The 15,217-nt window shown below is 43.7% G+C and overlaps 1 protein-coding gene across 2 annotated transcripts in view; it reads right to left on the bottom strand.

Annotated features, from left to right (window-relative positions):
* Nucleotides 1–12,903: 12,903 nt before the first annotated feature.
* Nucleotides 12,904–15,217, bottom strand: part of MCFD2 (multiple coagulation factor deficiency 2, ER cargo receptor complex subunit) — a 37,932-nt gene continuing 35,618 nt past the window's right edge. For both annotated transcript variants that reach the window (XM_027620816.2, XM_027620815.1), the window contains 2 exons: nucleotides 14,590–14,749; nucleotides 12,904–13,123 (listed from right to left, as the gene is read on the bottom strand). In XM_027620816.2, coding sequence (XP_027476617.1) covers nucleotides 12,992–13,123; nucleotides 14,590–14,749 — 292 coding nt within the window. In that variant the 3' untranslated portion in view covers nucleotides 12,904–12,991. The remainder of the gene's footprint in view (nucleotides 13,124–14,589; nucleotides 14,750–15,217) is intronic.

Below are 15,217 nucleotides of genomic sequence, written 5' to 3'. Positions count from 1 at the left end.
TTCTTTGACGATGAGGTCAGGTCGCACTCCTTATTTTTGTCCTCTGCAATCCATCAGGCTTGGTTGAATGAATACATGCCTCGCAGCATATCATTATCCCCAATTTATTGATCAGTTATCAGTAAATGCCCCAAGCTCTGCACCAAGCATGTTACATTTAATCTTCACAACAGTCCTATGAAATAGGCACCAGGTTTTTCCCACTTTACAGAGGAGGTCACTGAGTATCTGAGAAGGTCACATAACTCCTAAGAATCCCGCCCGCAACAGAAACCCCAGGTCTGAGACTTAGACCTGACTGCATTCACAATACCGGCTCCTCGAGGATGCTAAAAAATGTTCACCAAGGGGCAACTGGGTGACTCGGTTAGTTAAGTGTCCGACTCTTGATTTCGGCTCAGGTCATGATCTCAGGGTCATGAGATCGAGCACTGTGTTGGGCACTCTCTCAAAAAAAAAAAAAAAAAAGTTCACTGAACCGAACTGTAGAGCACCCCTACCTTAGTCTTTTCTTCAAGGCTTGACAATAAATAAAACAATTTGATTTCTCTTTGGTGCTTATGCTGCAAAAGGATGGGTAACATTTTTAAAAGCAAAGTTTTCTCACTTCTGTTGGCGTTTCAGCTTTCTTAGACTTTTTGAAGAGAAACAGGCAGGTGGATTTTCGGAGTTTTGGTAACATCTGGAGGGTTTGCTGGAATCAAACCTTTAGGATTAATGTGAGGATGTAAACTCCAGGGTGCAAGGCACTGACAGAGCTCCCCCCTACCCCTCCCTTGGGGTTTGGTTCTTTCCATCCACCCTGTTTTCCAAACCCAGTTGTGCCTCCATCAGCCCCCATGCCTCTCCACCCCCACCCCCCTGCTGCTACCACCTTGGGCAGCCTTGCCTCCCTGGAGAGCCGTCCTAATGAGAGTGTGGGGAAATCCCTGTGCTCCTTGGCTCAGCTGCAACCAGGTGGGGATCCTTGGGAAGGCATTTGTATTAGGAGAAGAAAGCAGGACAGAGGTTGAAAAAGCCTCGGTTGCTTCACCAAGGTGTAGGCACACACTGCCTTGGCCGGTTCAGAGTTTACTGGGTCCGCCGCGCCACCACGGCCCCTCCTCCTCCTGGGCTTCTCTTCCACGGTTTGGGCCAGCTTAATCACGCCTTTCCCCAAAGTAGTTCAGTCTACGCCAGTTTTACTCTTTTCAAATTCTCACTTCTTTTGAACAGTTTTGCTGTTGTTTATAGTGTGTGCACACGTGTGTTTTTGTCATAGTTGTATGTGAGTGTTCTGTGGGGGTCTTCTGGTGGCCATTGGATACAGGGAGATTTGAAGAGGAGCCAGCCCATCTTTCTGCCCAGGTGAAGGATCTCGTGGAAGGGAGGGAAGGTGCCATCCGATTAAAGAGACCCTGTGATTCGGCTCTGCCGCTCCGCTGGCAGCCAGCCTGCCTCTTGAATTTGAAGATTAAAAGGCTGTTGTGTTCTACCTTGGAGCACAGCGGTCGACTCCACACAGAAGCCCTGTGTGTTCCCGCCAATTTCAGCGACCCAAACACCACCTACTCAAAGGTCTCACCAAACCTGATTCGTCTACTAAGAGCATGGGCAATACTTTCAGGGCTAGCTTAAGGTCTACTTCTTACTAGCATCATTAATTATATGTTTCTTAGTGTTTACATTTTGAAAATTATTTAAGAGCAATATGATAGAGCAGTTTGTGTAAAGAACGTTTCCTATAGACTGTCATTCTTTAATTGCACCCCAACTTCTGATTTCACGTTTGTGTGTTGCCTTTGGGTTTCATCCGTGTACAAATTTTAGCTTCACTGCGATCACAGTCTAACTTAAATGTTCCAGGTGGAGTGAACAGCTCAGTGAGAACATTACTGCTCACACCAGCAATGCTTCTCTGTTGCAGCCCTAAACCCTTCCACTCCCCCAAAGACCCAGCTGCTCTTTCCCTCCGTTCTCAGTATGTGGTCACGCACCTGTGACAGAGACAGTGTATCCATGTAAGTGAAGCGTAGCATTAGGTCTGACACATAGTAGGTGCTCTGTAGATGCTGGGAGGGATCAAATTTCCCATGCAGACCAGTCAGATCATTTTTTGTATGTGACCTTGAACAGTCTGCATAACTACCCATGCTCTTCCACAGCCTCCTTACTGGAGGAACAAAACAATACAGTGATAATCCTGTCTGGGAAATCCATGGGGGTGGGCGGAAGCAGGAAGGGGAGTGAGCTTGAATTTTTCCAGGACTGAAACCGCACTGAGTCTTTAAAAAATAAACAGCCCCTGGATGGGATACTAAGAGCAGGGAAAGGACGGTCTGTGGAACGCTGCTGCCATCTAGTGGTATATGTGCAAATGACAAGTTTTGTATTAAGAGACCTGAGGGCTTCAAAAGGGTAATAAAAATCTCAGAATCTTCAAAAATTGGCATTCAAAGAGTCATCACAGACAGAGTCAACAAATGCTTCTGGGCCCAGCCCCTGCCGTGCACTGGTGTGGGGCTGGTAGTCCAGGGGACAAGAGAAGATAGCGTCTGGTCCACCGCCAAAACAATATCCTACAGAAGAGGAGCAGACTCTGGTGGAGGGCAGGGGACTGGAATCTCACTTCATATACATCTGTTTGGCTTGTGTTTTTAAAGATACTTCTTACTGGGCGCCTGGGTGGCTCTGTGGGTTAAGCGACTGCCTTCGGCTCAGGTCAGGATCCTGGAGTCCAGGGATCGAGTCCCACGTCGGGCTCCCTGCTCGGCAGGGAGTCTGCTTCTCCCTCTGACCCTCTTCCCTCTCGTGGTCTCTATCTCTCATTCTCTCTCTCTCAAATAAATAAATAAAATCTTAATAAATAAATAAAATAAAAACACTTCTTACTTCAGTGGTTATAATGAATTTATTGCATATTACTGACCACGTTTCCCTAGGGCAAGGACTCTTAACCTCAGGTCCACTGACCCTTCCTAGATACACATCAGGGGACCCACGAACTTGGGCGGGAAAAAATTACAGCTTAAATTTCATGAAACTTGAACTGAAATTTAGCATTTTCTTTGATTATGAGTCAAGCAACAAACCGTGAGGGTTATTAGCAGAACCTGTGACTTCATTATTCATAGAAATTATAAAATATTTTCCTATCACAGTACAATTATTGCAGATATCTCTATTTATTCATCACTACTTTGAAATTATGGTGATTATTAGATCTGCTGCTGGATCTTAATTAAAAAGCATATATTACTAAATCACTCACCTTTTAAAATATTTTGGTATTTGTATTTCGACATAACTGGCTTCTTCAAAATGCTTTGCTTTTTCACTGATGAAAGAAATTGAAGATGACACAAAGAAATGGAAAGACATTCCATGTTCATGGATTGGAAGAACAAACACTGTTCAAATGTTTGTACTATGCAAAGCAACCTACATGTTATTACAATCCCCATCAAAATACCACCAGCATTTGTCACAGAACTAGAACAATCTTAAAAATTTGTATGGAATGACAAAAGACCCCAAATAGCCAAAGCAATCTTGAAAAAGAAAAGCAAAGCTGGAGGCATCACAATTCTGGGCTTCAAGTTATATTACAAAGCTGTAGTCACCAAGACAGTATGGTACTGGCACAAAAATAGACACATAGATCAATGGAACAGAATAGAAAACCCAAAAATAAACCCCCTATTACATGGTCAATTCATTTTTGAGAAAGCAGGAAAGAATATCCAATGAGAAAAAGACAGTCTCTTCAACATCTAGTGTTGGGAAAACTGGACAGCTGGCTACATGCAAAAGAATGAAACTGGACCACTTTCTTACACCATAAACAAACATAAATTCAAAATGGATGAAGACCTAAAAGTGAGACCTGAAACCATAAAAGTCCTAGAAAAGAACACAGGCAGTAATTTCTCTGACATTGACCATAGCAACTTTTTTCTAGATGTGTCAAACAAACAAACAAAAAACCCAAAACAAAAAACTATTGGGACTACATTAAAATAAAAAGCTTCTGCACAGCGAAAGAAACCATCAATAAAACTAAAAGGGAACCTAGAGAATGGGAGAAGATATTTGCAAATGATATATCTGATAAAGGGTTAGTATCCAAAATATATGAAGAACTTATAAAACTCAACACCCAAAAAAACAAATACAATTAAAAATGGGCAGAAGACATGAACAGACGTTTTTCCAAAGAAGACATCCAGATGGCCAGAGACACATGAAAAGACGTTTGTTCACCATTACTCATCACAGGGAAATGTCAAAACTACAATGTGGTATCACCTCACACCTGTCAGAATGGCTAAAATCAACAACACAAGAAACAACAAGTGTTGGCGAGGGTGTGGAGAAGAAGGGACCCTCTTGCACTGCTGATGGGAATGCAAACTGGTGCAGCCACTGTGGAAAACAGTATGGAGGTTCCTCAAAAAGCTAAAAAATACAACTACCCCGTGATCCAGCAATCCCACTACTGGGTATTTACCCAAAGAACACAAAAACACTAATTCCAAAGGGATACATGCACCCTGATGTTTATAGCAGCATTATCTACAATAGTCACATTATGGAAGCAGCCCAAGTGCCCATCGATAGAGGAAGGGATAAAAAAGAAGATGTGTTACATATTATGCAATGGAATATTACTCAGCCATAAAAAAGAATGAAATCTTTCCATTTGCAACAACATGGATGGAGCTAGAGTAAGAAATAAGTCAAAGAAAGACAAATACCATATGATTTCACTCATGTGGAATTTAAGAAACAAAACAAATGAGCAAAGGGAAAAGAGAAAGAGAGAGAGAAACCACGAAACAGACTCTTCACTATAGAGAATAAAGCAAGGGTTTCCAGAAGGGAGGTGGGGGAGGGAATGGGTGAAATAGGTGATGGAGATTAAGGCGGACACTTGTCGTGATGAGGGACAGATTATTAAAATATAAACTTTTTAGAAAATGTTTTGTTTTTTATCTTATGCATATGAAAACATCATTCTGTAAAGGAGCCCATGACACACAGAAGGTCAAGGACCACTGCAGTAGAGGCTTAGAGAAGGGACAGGTGACCCTGAGCTGGACTAGCCAGAAAGAGCTTCTCAGAGGAGAAGGGATGGATGTCTCCTTTGCATTTTACTAAAAGGGGCCCCACGGAGAAATTTCAATACTCACTCTATCTGGGGAAACAGAGACAGGCTTTGCCAAAGTGTAAACATGGGAGGGTTTCTATGACTTCTATGCTCAACCCAGCAAACGGTCCCTTTGAAAAGAATCTGAGAAAACCCTTGATACTAAAAGGAAAGTGACAGAAAGCATTTTCATTTCAGGAGGATTTTCATTTAACAAGACTCAAAGCATCTACAAACATAGAGGACTGACCCTATGTTGACAGGATTCAGTTGGTGAGGCAAACTGGCTGATGATTTGGGTGGGGATGGGCAAGGGGATGGGTGTCCCCCCGGGGTTGCCCCTATGCATTAGTAAGATTCTCTTGGTTATAAACGACACAGAAACCAAGTTGGCCAGGCTTAGAAAAAGGCAATTCAACGGGAGGCTACTGGAATCCCAAAAAAGTAAAGCTACCCTTCTCAGAGCAGCAGGAACTGGGCAGCTCAGGCCTCTTGGCAATAGGAGTCTGGAACCTTCTTTCCAGAGCAGTGCTCGTCCAATTTGAATGAGCATGCAGTTCACTGGGGTTCTATTAGAGAGCAGGTTCTGGGGCGCCTGGGTGGCTCAGTCGTTAAGCGTCTGCCTTAGGCTCAGGTCATGATCCCAGGGTCCTGGGATCGAGCCCCGCATCAGGCTCCCTCCTCGGCGGGAGGCCTGCTTCTCCCTCTCCCACGCCCCCCTGCTTGTGTTTCCTCTCTCGCTGTGTCTCTCTCTGTCAAATAAATAAAATCTTTTAAAAAATAAAAAGTAGTAATAAAGAGCAGGTTCTGACTCAGCTGATGTGGGGCGGGGCCTGCGGTCGGGCATTTATACCGCCTTCCCCAGGTGTTGCTTAGCACTCTTGTCCCTTCGGATATGGTCACCTTATTCCCATCTCCTGCCCCACAGAGCCCACGGAACTTGGCTACGGACACCAAAGCCTGTCTCATAGAGAAGCCCTCCCTATTTCCTGCATTCTGATTCTCTAACATCCATGAAGTTCAAGGCTACTCCCCTAGATCTCAATTTGGACACCTGCTGGATCACTTCTCTCAGGTTCGCAACTATGGCCACACCTCCCCACACTCTCCTGCCTTTGGCTGTAGCCACAGCCAGGGACAAGGGCGCTCAGCCTGCTTTAGTCCAGCCTCCACTACGGCCAGCTACCAGGACACGAGCACCTCTTCACACTTTCTCTCCCCTCTCTGGGCAGCAGGGCCTGTTAGCCTTGGCAGGCATGCCTGCTTGTCCTTCCCCAGCCACCCAGCGGGAAGGCAATTAGAAAGTCATGGACAGAGAATGCCCAGTGCACTGTTTCCTTTCAACTCTGGCAGAGCAGAGCAAATTCTCTGAAAGCTCCCGAAAGAAGACTATATAATCGTGAGCACTGCCAACATAGCCCCGGGGCTCAGACACTAAGCAAAACAGGCCTGTTCCGACACTGTCCCGGGGTCCCAAGTTCAAAATGGCCACTGTGGTGGTGGGAAGACCGCGTCTTTCAATACGATTTCTTGAAGCTTTATCTTGAGATAACTGTAGATAATTCACGCGCAGCTGTAAAAAATAAGAGAGATCCTGTGCACCCTTGACCCAGTTCCCACCCCCCAATGGTAGCATCTTCCCAAACCGTAACACAATATCCTAACCAGGATATCAGCACTGATTTAGTCAAGATACAGATCATTTCACCACAAGGACTCCTCATGTTGCCTTTTTATAGCCATGCCCACTTCTTGCCTGCTCCCACTCCCTCCTTAATCCGTTCCTGCGATTTTTGTCACTTCAGGAATCCTCACTCAGCATAATTCTCTGCAGAGTCTTCCAGGTGGTTGCCCATTATCAACAGTTTGTTCCTTTGGCTAGCTGGGCAGGACTATTCACCTGTCGAAGGATATCTGGGTTGTCTCTGATTTTCAGCTATTATAAATAAAGCTGCCCTGAACCTCGGTGTGCAGGGTTTTGTGCAAACATAAATGCCCAGGAATGCAACTGCTGAGTCACATGGTAGTTACATGCTTCTTTTTTTTTAAGAAGCTGCCAAACTGTTTTCCAGGGTGGCTGTTCCATTTTACAGTTTACTAGTTCAAGTGAAGAACAGAACAATGGATCGTGGACCACCACATCAAAAACTAATGATGTATTGTATGGTGACTAGCATAACATAATAAAATTAAATTAAAAAAGAAAATTTTGTTAGAGTAAAAAAAAACAGAAAACTTGCTTTTCTTTCTATTATTCTACTCTCCTCCTTTTGCAATATAATTGTCTTAAATATCTCCTCCACATACATTTCGAACCACATCAGACTGTGCTGTAATTTTTGCTTTGACTATTAAGCAGAATTTGCAAAATTTGAGAGAAGGAAAGTCTATTGTATGTATCCATATTTTTTGTTTTCCATGATCTTTCTTCCTCCCTGATGTTCTAAATTTCCTTCTTTTACTGTGTCCTTTCTTTTTAAAAAACTTCCTTAGCCATTCTATTAGGGCAGTTCTGCTGGTGACAAATGCTTTGTTTTCCTTTGAGAATTATCTTGATTTCCCCTTCATTCTCATAGGATATTTTCACAAGATCTAGAATACTGGATGGAGAGTTCTTTCCTTTGGTACCTGCAAATTACTGTGCCTCTTCTTTCTGGCTCCCATAGGTTCTGATGGGAAATATGCCATCATTCAAGCTGTTTTCCCTTTATAGGTAAGCTGTTGTTTCTCTCTCGTTGCTTTTGAGATTTTTTTTTTTTTTTTTTTTTTTTTTGTCTTTAGTTTTCAGAAGTTTGACTATGATGAGTCTCAGTAAGTTTCTTTGGGCTTGTTCTCTTTGGGGCTTGCTCAGCTCATACATCTCTAGATCCTTGTCTTTTGTCAAATCTACAAAGTTTTCAGCCATTATTTCTCTGAGTACATCTTCAGCTCCAACCTCTTTCCTCTTCTTCTGGGGCAGATGACAGAAAGAACATAAAAAGACAAAAGGTCTTTTGTTATGATCCCACAGGTCCCTGAAGTCCATGCAATTTTTTTTTTTTTTTGAGTCTGTTTTCTCTGGGTTGGTCAGATTGGGTAACATAGATCGTTTTTTTTTTAAAGATTTTATTTCTTTATTTGACAGAGAGACACAGTGAGAGAGGAAACACAAGAACGGGGAGTGGGAGAGGGAGAAGCAGGCTTCCCGTGGAGCAGGGAGCCCGATGCGGGGCTTGATCCCAGGACCCTGGGATCATGACCTGATCCAAAGGCAGACGCTTAACGACTGAGCCACCCAGGTGCCCCAGCATAGATTGTTCTATCTTCCGATCCAATGGTTCTTCTATGCCCTCCATTCTGCTGTTTGAGGTGTTTGTTGTGGTTACTATACTTTTTAGTTCCCAAATTTCCATTTGGCTACCCTTTGTATCTTCTATTTCTTTGCTGAGACTTGGCTTTTTCATTGGTTTCCTGTTCCTAATTGTTCATTTAAGTATTCTTCACATGGCTGCTTTAAAACCCTCGTCGGATAATTCTAACACCTGCTTCAGAGTGCTGGCATCTTTTCTCCTTCCATTTGAGATCTTCCTGGCTCTTGGTGTGATGAGTGATTTTCATTTGACACCTGGGCATTTTTGTATTATGTAATGAGACTGGATCTTATTTAAACCTGTTTTAACTGGTTTTCCATGACACCACTGTGGCAGGGGAAGGGCAGGGGCTGCCTCCTTCCTGACAGGTGAAGGGAGACGTCTACTCCCCACTCAGCCTCCATCAGTACACAAGGCCAACAGCTCCTCCTTCTGGGTGGGGTTGCGAGTTTGGATTCCCCACGAGGTCTCTACTGACAGGAGGTAGAGGTGGTGCTGTTATCACTGGGTGGTGAAAGTCCTGACCCTCCACCAGGCCTCCTCAGATACACCCGGCAGGAAGAGGGAGGGCAATCTCACTCCAGCTAGTTGGGGGTGGAGCTCCAGGGCCAGGATCGAGGCGTGTTCTCCACTGACCCCGTGGGCAGGAGGAGGACCTTGTTACTGCCCAGGGAGTGGGAGGAATGTAAGTCCCAGCTCCCTACCTGGCCTCCTCTGGCATCACCTCAGATACATAAAGGAAGGGGACACCTCATTACAGCCTGGCAAGGATGGAAGCCCAGGCTCCCTGCTCGGCCTTTGCTGGCAGGGTCACTGTCTTCCCTGTCGTGTTTGGCTGGAATAGAGCCGTTATTGTCTGAAAGTTTTCTGTCTTGTGAGATTGCCCTCTTCTTCATTCCCTGGCTAGAGAGAGCGGTTTTTGTTGGGGCTTTTTTATGCATGCTCCTTTTGGAATTTCTCAGTTGCCAGCTTCCTTAGCTCCAAGTCTGGGATATATTTGGCAAAAAAAACAAAAAACAAAAAACCAACAACAAAAAACAAACACAAGACGGAACTCACCACCGTGTATTTGCTTACATCCCAATGTCCCTAACCAGTCCGCCTTGTTCTCTCCACCTTTCAGAGTCTTATGTTTGCTTTATATATAATTTCCCAGGGTTTTGTTGTACTTCATTAGAGAAACAGAACTCTATCTAGTCCATCTTCCCAAAAGGAGAGATCCTGGGTTTTGTTTGTTTTTAACATCCAAAAGTTCAGACATAATGTTCATAGTTTCTGCTACTAATTTCCTACTTGAAATGTTAGATCTTTGGTTGGGTCCTTGATAAAATGGATTTTCTCTTGAGGTAGAAATGTGATTTAGTTCTTGTTTTTATCAGGGATGTTATGTAAGAATATTTGCGTCCTCTGATGATAACACCTTCTGGGCACTCTGGAATATGACAAAAAGGTTTTTTTCTTTTTCTCCTCTCTAGAAGGAACTGAAATCCAGAATCTAGATCAGAGAGGTTACAGGGCAAACATACGATAAACAATGAATGAATCAACAAATGAACAAATGCAGGACTAGCCAAAAATTAAAAGCACTAATGTCTCATCGCTCTGTGTTTAGGGAAACTTGTCAGGTTATGTTATGGGTCTAGCTAAAGGAAGTAGATTCTTCATATACAATAGAGATGAAGTATTAATTAGTCCAACTCTTCTGGACAGCAATCTAGCAGTACTTACTAAGGCTTAAGATTGTTCAAACTGCAGTAATTCAATTTCCTCAAGAAGTAAGAGTATATTAAAGACTTTATGGACAGACATCACATTAATTGTACCACACAGAAGATCCTAACTTGTTCTGTAGTTCGACAGATAAATGGATTGATATTCATGATCTATCCATCCAATGGAATAACCTACAGAGATCTTTCGAACCCTGCCCCTGAGGAGTCATCAATCCCTTTACAGCCCCACCAGCCCCCACTGCAATGAGGAAGGGGCCCAGGCTCTCCAGCCAGAGTGAGGAATGGGTGACTCAGTGTTTAGTACTATTGTCAGGCACTTACTAGATGCTTTCTACATTTTCTCTCATTTTGTTAATCCTCTTAACCTCTCAGTAAGTTTTATTGTAGTTTTTTGAATATATATGAGAAACTAAATGTTAAGTTCATGGCTGTGGAGTAGCAGGCCTGGGATTCTGACCCAGGTCTGCCTGAGATCAAAGCTTGTGCTCACATAAGGCTGCCTCTCTTGGGTAGATTTATCTCCATTTTAGAGATAAGGAAACTGAAGTACAGAGATGTTCCTTATACATCCTGAAAAATCCTTGAGGTGGGCTATGAGAAGGCCAAGGTATTGTGTAGGAGAGAAGAGGTCAAGAGGGGGTATGCAAGGAATGTCTCTGTGTCCCCAGTATCACAGGGTCCTCCCACCAGGGACATTTGCTAAACAGGACCACAAAGGCCAGCATGAAATAATTACAAAGAGAAACCAGCTATGGAGGAAGGAGGTGTCCGTCTTGTCTATTTAATGGGGTGACTCTGCCTTCTGATGATCTGCTTCTCTCCCTCTCCAGCTGCTCAGTCCCTTCCTAGCTGCCAACAGTATGAAGTTCTTCCAACCATGAGCCACTCGTTAGATCCATCCAGAGGGACAGCTCTGGATGAAGAAGGGTCAGTGCAAGATCCAAGGATCTTGGGGGGCAAGGGAGAGAGAAGGCAATGGTTAACTTCCTTCCTTCCTATCCTCCCTCCTTCCTCCCCTCCCTCTTTCTTTCCTTCTTTCCTTTTCAAATGGCAGAACAAAGCGTTATTCTCAAAACACCAGGGGAGACTGTGCTTTTTGCTTGGGCCTGGGAGGCTTTCAAAAGTGCTACCTAATTAAATTTTCTGGCAAAGAAAAAACAGTCGCCAGGCTCCAGGAGAAAACACAGTATTTTCCTAAGCTAGAAAATGCTATCATAATCTGAACGTGGCCAGGGAAGAAAAGTCCAAAAAGTGATTTCATTAGAGGAAGAAATGCATCAAAGATGACTGGGAATCTACCCCTGCCAAAAGGAACAGGGCACAGCCAGGGAGGGTCGTAGGGCCTGTGATGGGGTAGGCACGTGTAAACATCTGTATTAAATACACAAAACCTTCATGTGGGAGAAGACCCCTAGGTGGACAAAATCAACTGCTCTTTATTTTGTTTATCAGTTTTATTGGTCATATATCCAGGATTCATTATATAACTCTTTCAAAATAACTAGATATTACAAGAATAGTTTACAATTCAGCTCTGATTGCACAAATACTTGACACAGGAAACCATTTTTACAAATACATATGTTTTCTTATAAGAATACTCTAATAAAGAAAATAAGTCTATACGTCTTACAGCAAATCCTATGCAGTTTTTTGCCCCATTCAACCACCATTTTGGGTTTTCCATCCCGGCACGTCCATCACATCCAATAAACCAAATTAACAGTCTGCTGCTACTTCTCATTTTCAACCATTACTGAGATTCACACTGTTAAGAGTTTTTAGGCTTCTTTTTCTAATCTTTCCTGATCTGAAGGAATTCACATACTTAAGCTAGAAGGGGTAATTTAAACACCATTCCTTCTAAATATAGCTGGTAGCAATTGGTGCTTGGTGATCTCCTCACTTAGGCAAGACCAGCTAGTAGCTTTATCCTGCACTGCACCAAGCAGGAGGAATACAATCATTGTATTCCATATAGTTTCTAAACCTCAAAAACAAACCCTCAAAACAGTAAGAAAGCTAAAACATTTGCTAATGATAAGAAAGAACACTTTTAAATTCAAGGTCTCTCCTAAATTGAAGAAGATATAAAAGAAAGGATGTGGCAGTAGTTATGTAAAATATTGAAAAACTAAAAAATGTTAATCACATAGGTCAATGGCGTTATCATTTCCAAAGTGCCAGAAGATACAGAATCTTAGACGCTAAGGCTAGCTGAACTCAGTATCTGGCCTCCTTCTTACGCAATGGCTTTGAAATAGCCTAATACTCCCTCGCCCAGGGGCACGTCATGTCATCATTGGGGGGGTGGGTGGCGGGGCAGGGAACTTTGCAGAATACTGACCACGTTTACCTGAAGAGACAGGTTCTACCAGGGGAAACATTTGGCATTTATGCTATTCCTTCACTGTTAATGAAAAGTGTATCCACTTGGCAAAGCTTGTCTTACTTTTCAGGTACCATGAATGAAAACCGAGACTAGCAGTATTCTACAGTCAAGTTCCTGAGTACTACGCTCCAATTATCCAATACTCTTAAAAGGATTCTTTAATCAAGCCCTTGTCCAGTAAGAGATTAGGTACTTGGGGACTGCGGTATGTCCCATTTCTCTTATGTTTCTCTTGATCTCTCTTTCTCACCCCAGTGTAATAAACTGCTACAGGTTTTTACCAAAATACTGTAGCAGTAGTTGGAAATGAGTTGTTTTGCATTACCAAAAGTGTTCAATCACATTGTAACGGGTCACATTTGCATATAACTAGATGGCCAAACAATGTCTACTGCAGTGATTTTGCAAATTCAGCATAGTCAATGTATCCATCATTGTTCTTGTCATCGTCTCTCAGAACACCATCTATTAAGTTAATCAGTTCAGCTTCACTCAGTGGTGGGGCCTGTTCATTCCCTTCCTACAAAATACAAATTAGACAATGATGAGTTGCACATTTTACTGGAAGTGCTTAGCTAATGTCTAAAATGTCCGTGGCTCATGTGTCCAAAAGCTCCTCCAGTGTAGCATGTGGCTACTTCTAAGAATCCACAAACCATATATCAGATAGAGTCAATTCACAACAATGCAATTTAGATTTATGTATTTGCCAGTTAAAAAGAAAGATGCAATCAAAGCAGGCCCTTGCTTGTTTTAAAAATTACTTTTCTTTCTTTTCTAATTACAAAAGTAATACACGTTCGCTGTAGAAACCTAGGTCTGGCTTACACAGAATTATGAGGTTCCTAATTCCCCCAAACCCACAAACTCATCTTAGACAAAAGCTCACAACCCAGGCTCTCCTGAGGGTCATCTCTGGGCGCAACATGCCCTTGGAAAGTGCAAGCAGTCTGCATTGGACAGCATCTTGGGGTCAGAACAAGAAGAGGAAGGCACTGCCAACCAGGAGAACCTGTTACAATCTTTTGAGGTGAAGGTATTGGCCCTGCTCCAGCAGCAGATATAGCAGGGCTCACTGTGCTGAGTGCTAAGCTGACGCTGTTCACGTCCTTGATTCTTCCTTTGCTACCTCTCCTGTGTGCATCCTTTGCTCTCCTACCACCACCAACAAGCCTGGCCTGCCAGGACTGCTGAATCCCAGGTTCTCTCCCTGCTGCAAGTCTCTCCCCACGTCCATCAGTCTGCCTTCCACAGCCAAAGATCTTCCAGTGACACTGCCATTCTGCCGCACAAAGCCATTAGCGCTCCCCACTGCCTTCCAAGGAGACCCAAGTCCGCTCTCCCGGCAGCCAATGGGAGCACACTCACATCCCCAGCTCTGCCTCTCCTCCTCTCTACAGACTGCGGTGTGGCAGAGTGGGACAGTCACTAGACCTGGAGACATAACATCTTGATTTCAGTTCCCTCACCTCTAAACTGGGGGTAGTAACAGTGCCTGCCCTGCCTACTCACAGGCTGTTGCAAAGATCGAATGAGCTCTCTAACCCACTTGAAAGTGCTCTGTGAACGGCTTCATATGGAGAACTGTATAATATCACACAAACCCTCAATTACTGCTGAGTCCCTTGACCCCTTGGTCCCCTGGTTTGCCTCTCTTCTCAAAGAAAACAACTTCTCCCCTGCTCTGCATTTTAATGTGGTCTGTCCTTTAGGCGCTGGTTCTCAAACTCCAGGGTGCAGCAGAAATGCCTGTAGCATGCCTGTCAGAGATACAAGGCCCTGGGACTTCTGCCTCAGTAGGTTGCCCTTTGCGAGAAGGGTCTCTGAACAGGAAAAGGCAGAATGGAGTGGTGAGCAGGAAAAGGAGATGCAGCAATACTGTTGTACAAGGACAGCACAGGTCATCAAGAATGGGGACCAAACTGCCGGGGTGGGGATGGGGGGAGGCTTTCCAAGACGCTGTCCACTGCGCCTCGGCTGACCTACCTCCTTATGGACGTGAGTGATGGCTGTGGAGAGTTCTAGGCCATCGAGCAAATTATTGCCATCATAATCATGCATTTTGAAATAATGGAGCTGCAGTTCCTGTGGGGACATCTCTGCTTCTGGTTTGTTGATGACACCTTCTAGATGCTCCATGATATGCCTAAAAACCAATAGTTAGACTCAGACCACTCGGCAGCAACCCCAGGATCATGACAAAACTTTAAGGACTGGAAAAGTTCAAGATCTTAAAGTTCACCCATCCCAGAAAAACAAACAGAAAGAGTGGCAGAGCACACTCAAGGATGAGAGACACAGGCAAGGCCATGAAAGGGGCAGGGGAAAAGTCAAACAGTTCACCTGTTAAGCTGGCAAGACTATGGGTATTTTTCCCTCTTTATTGTTAGAATGCTGTTATAAAACCTTTGGGGGCTAGCAACTAAAAAAATGTTTCTGAACCAATTTAAGGATAACAAATAATGTGTGAGACTAACTGGCCCAGGACAAAAGTTGCAACAAATAATTCAATGTTTAAATGTGCCAATAAAAAAAGAAAACCGTCTGATCAGTCAAGAAACCTTAGTTCTATCCTGGGTTCTGCCACTACTACTTGTGTGTACGTGTGTGAGAA

The sequence above is a fragment of the Zalophus californianus genome, chromosome 8, assembly GCF_009762305.2.
Source record: "Zalophus californianus isolate mZalCal1 chromosome 8, mZalCal1.pri.v2, whole genome shotgun sequence".
NCBI lineage: Eukaryota > Metazoa > Chordata > Mammalia > Carnivora > Otariidae > Zalophus > Zalophus californianus.
This window is presented reverse-complemented; position numbering and strand designations above follow the sequence as displayed.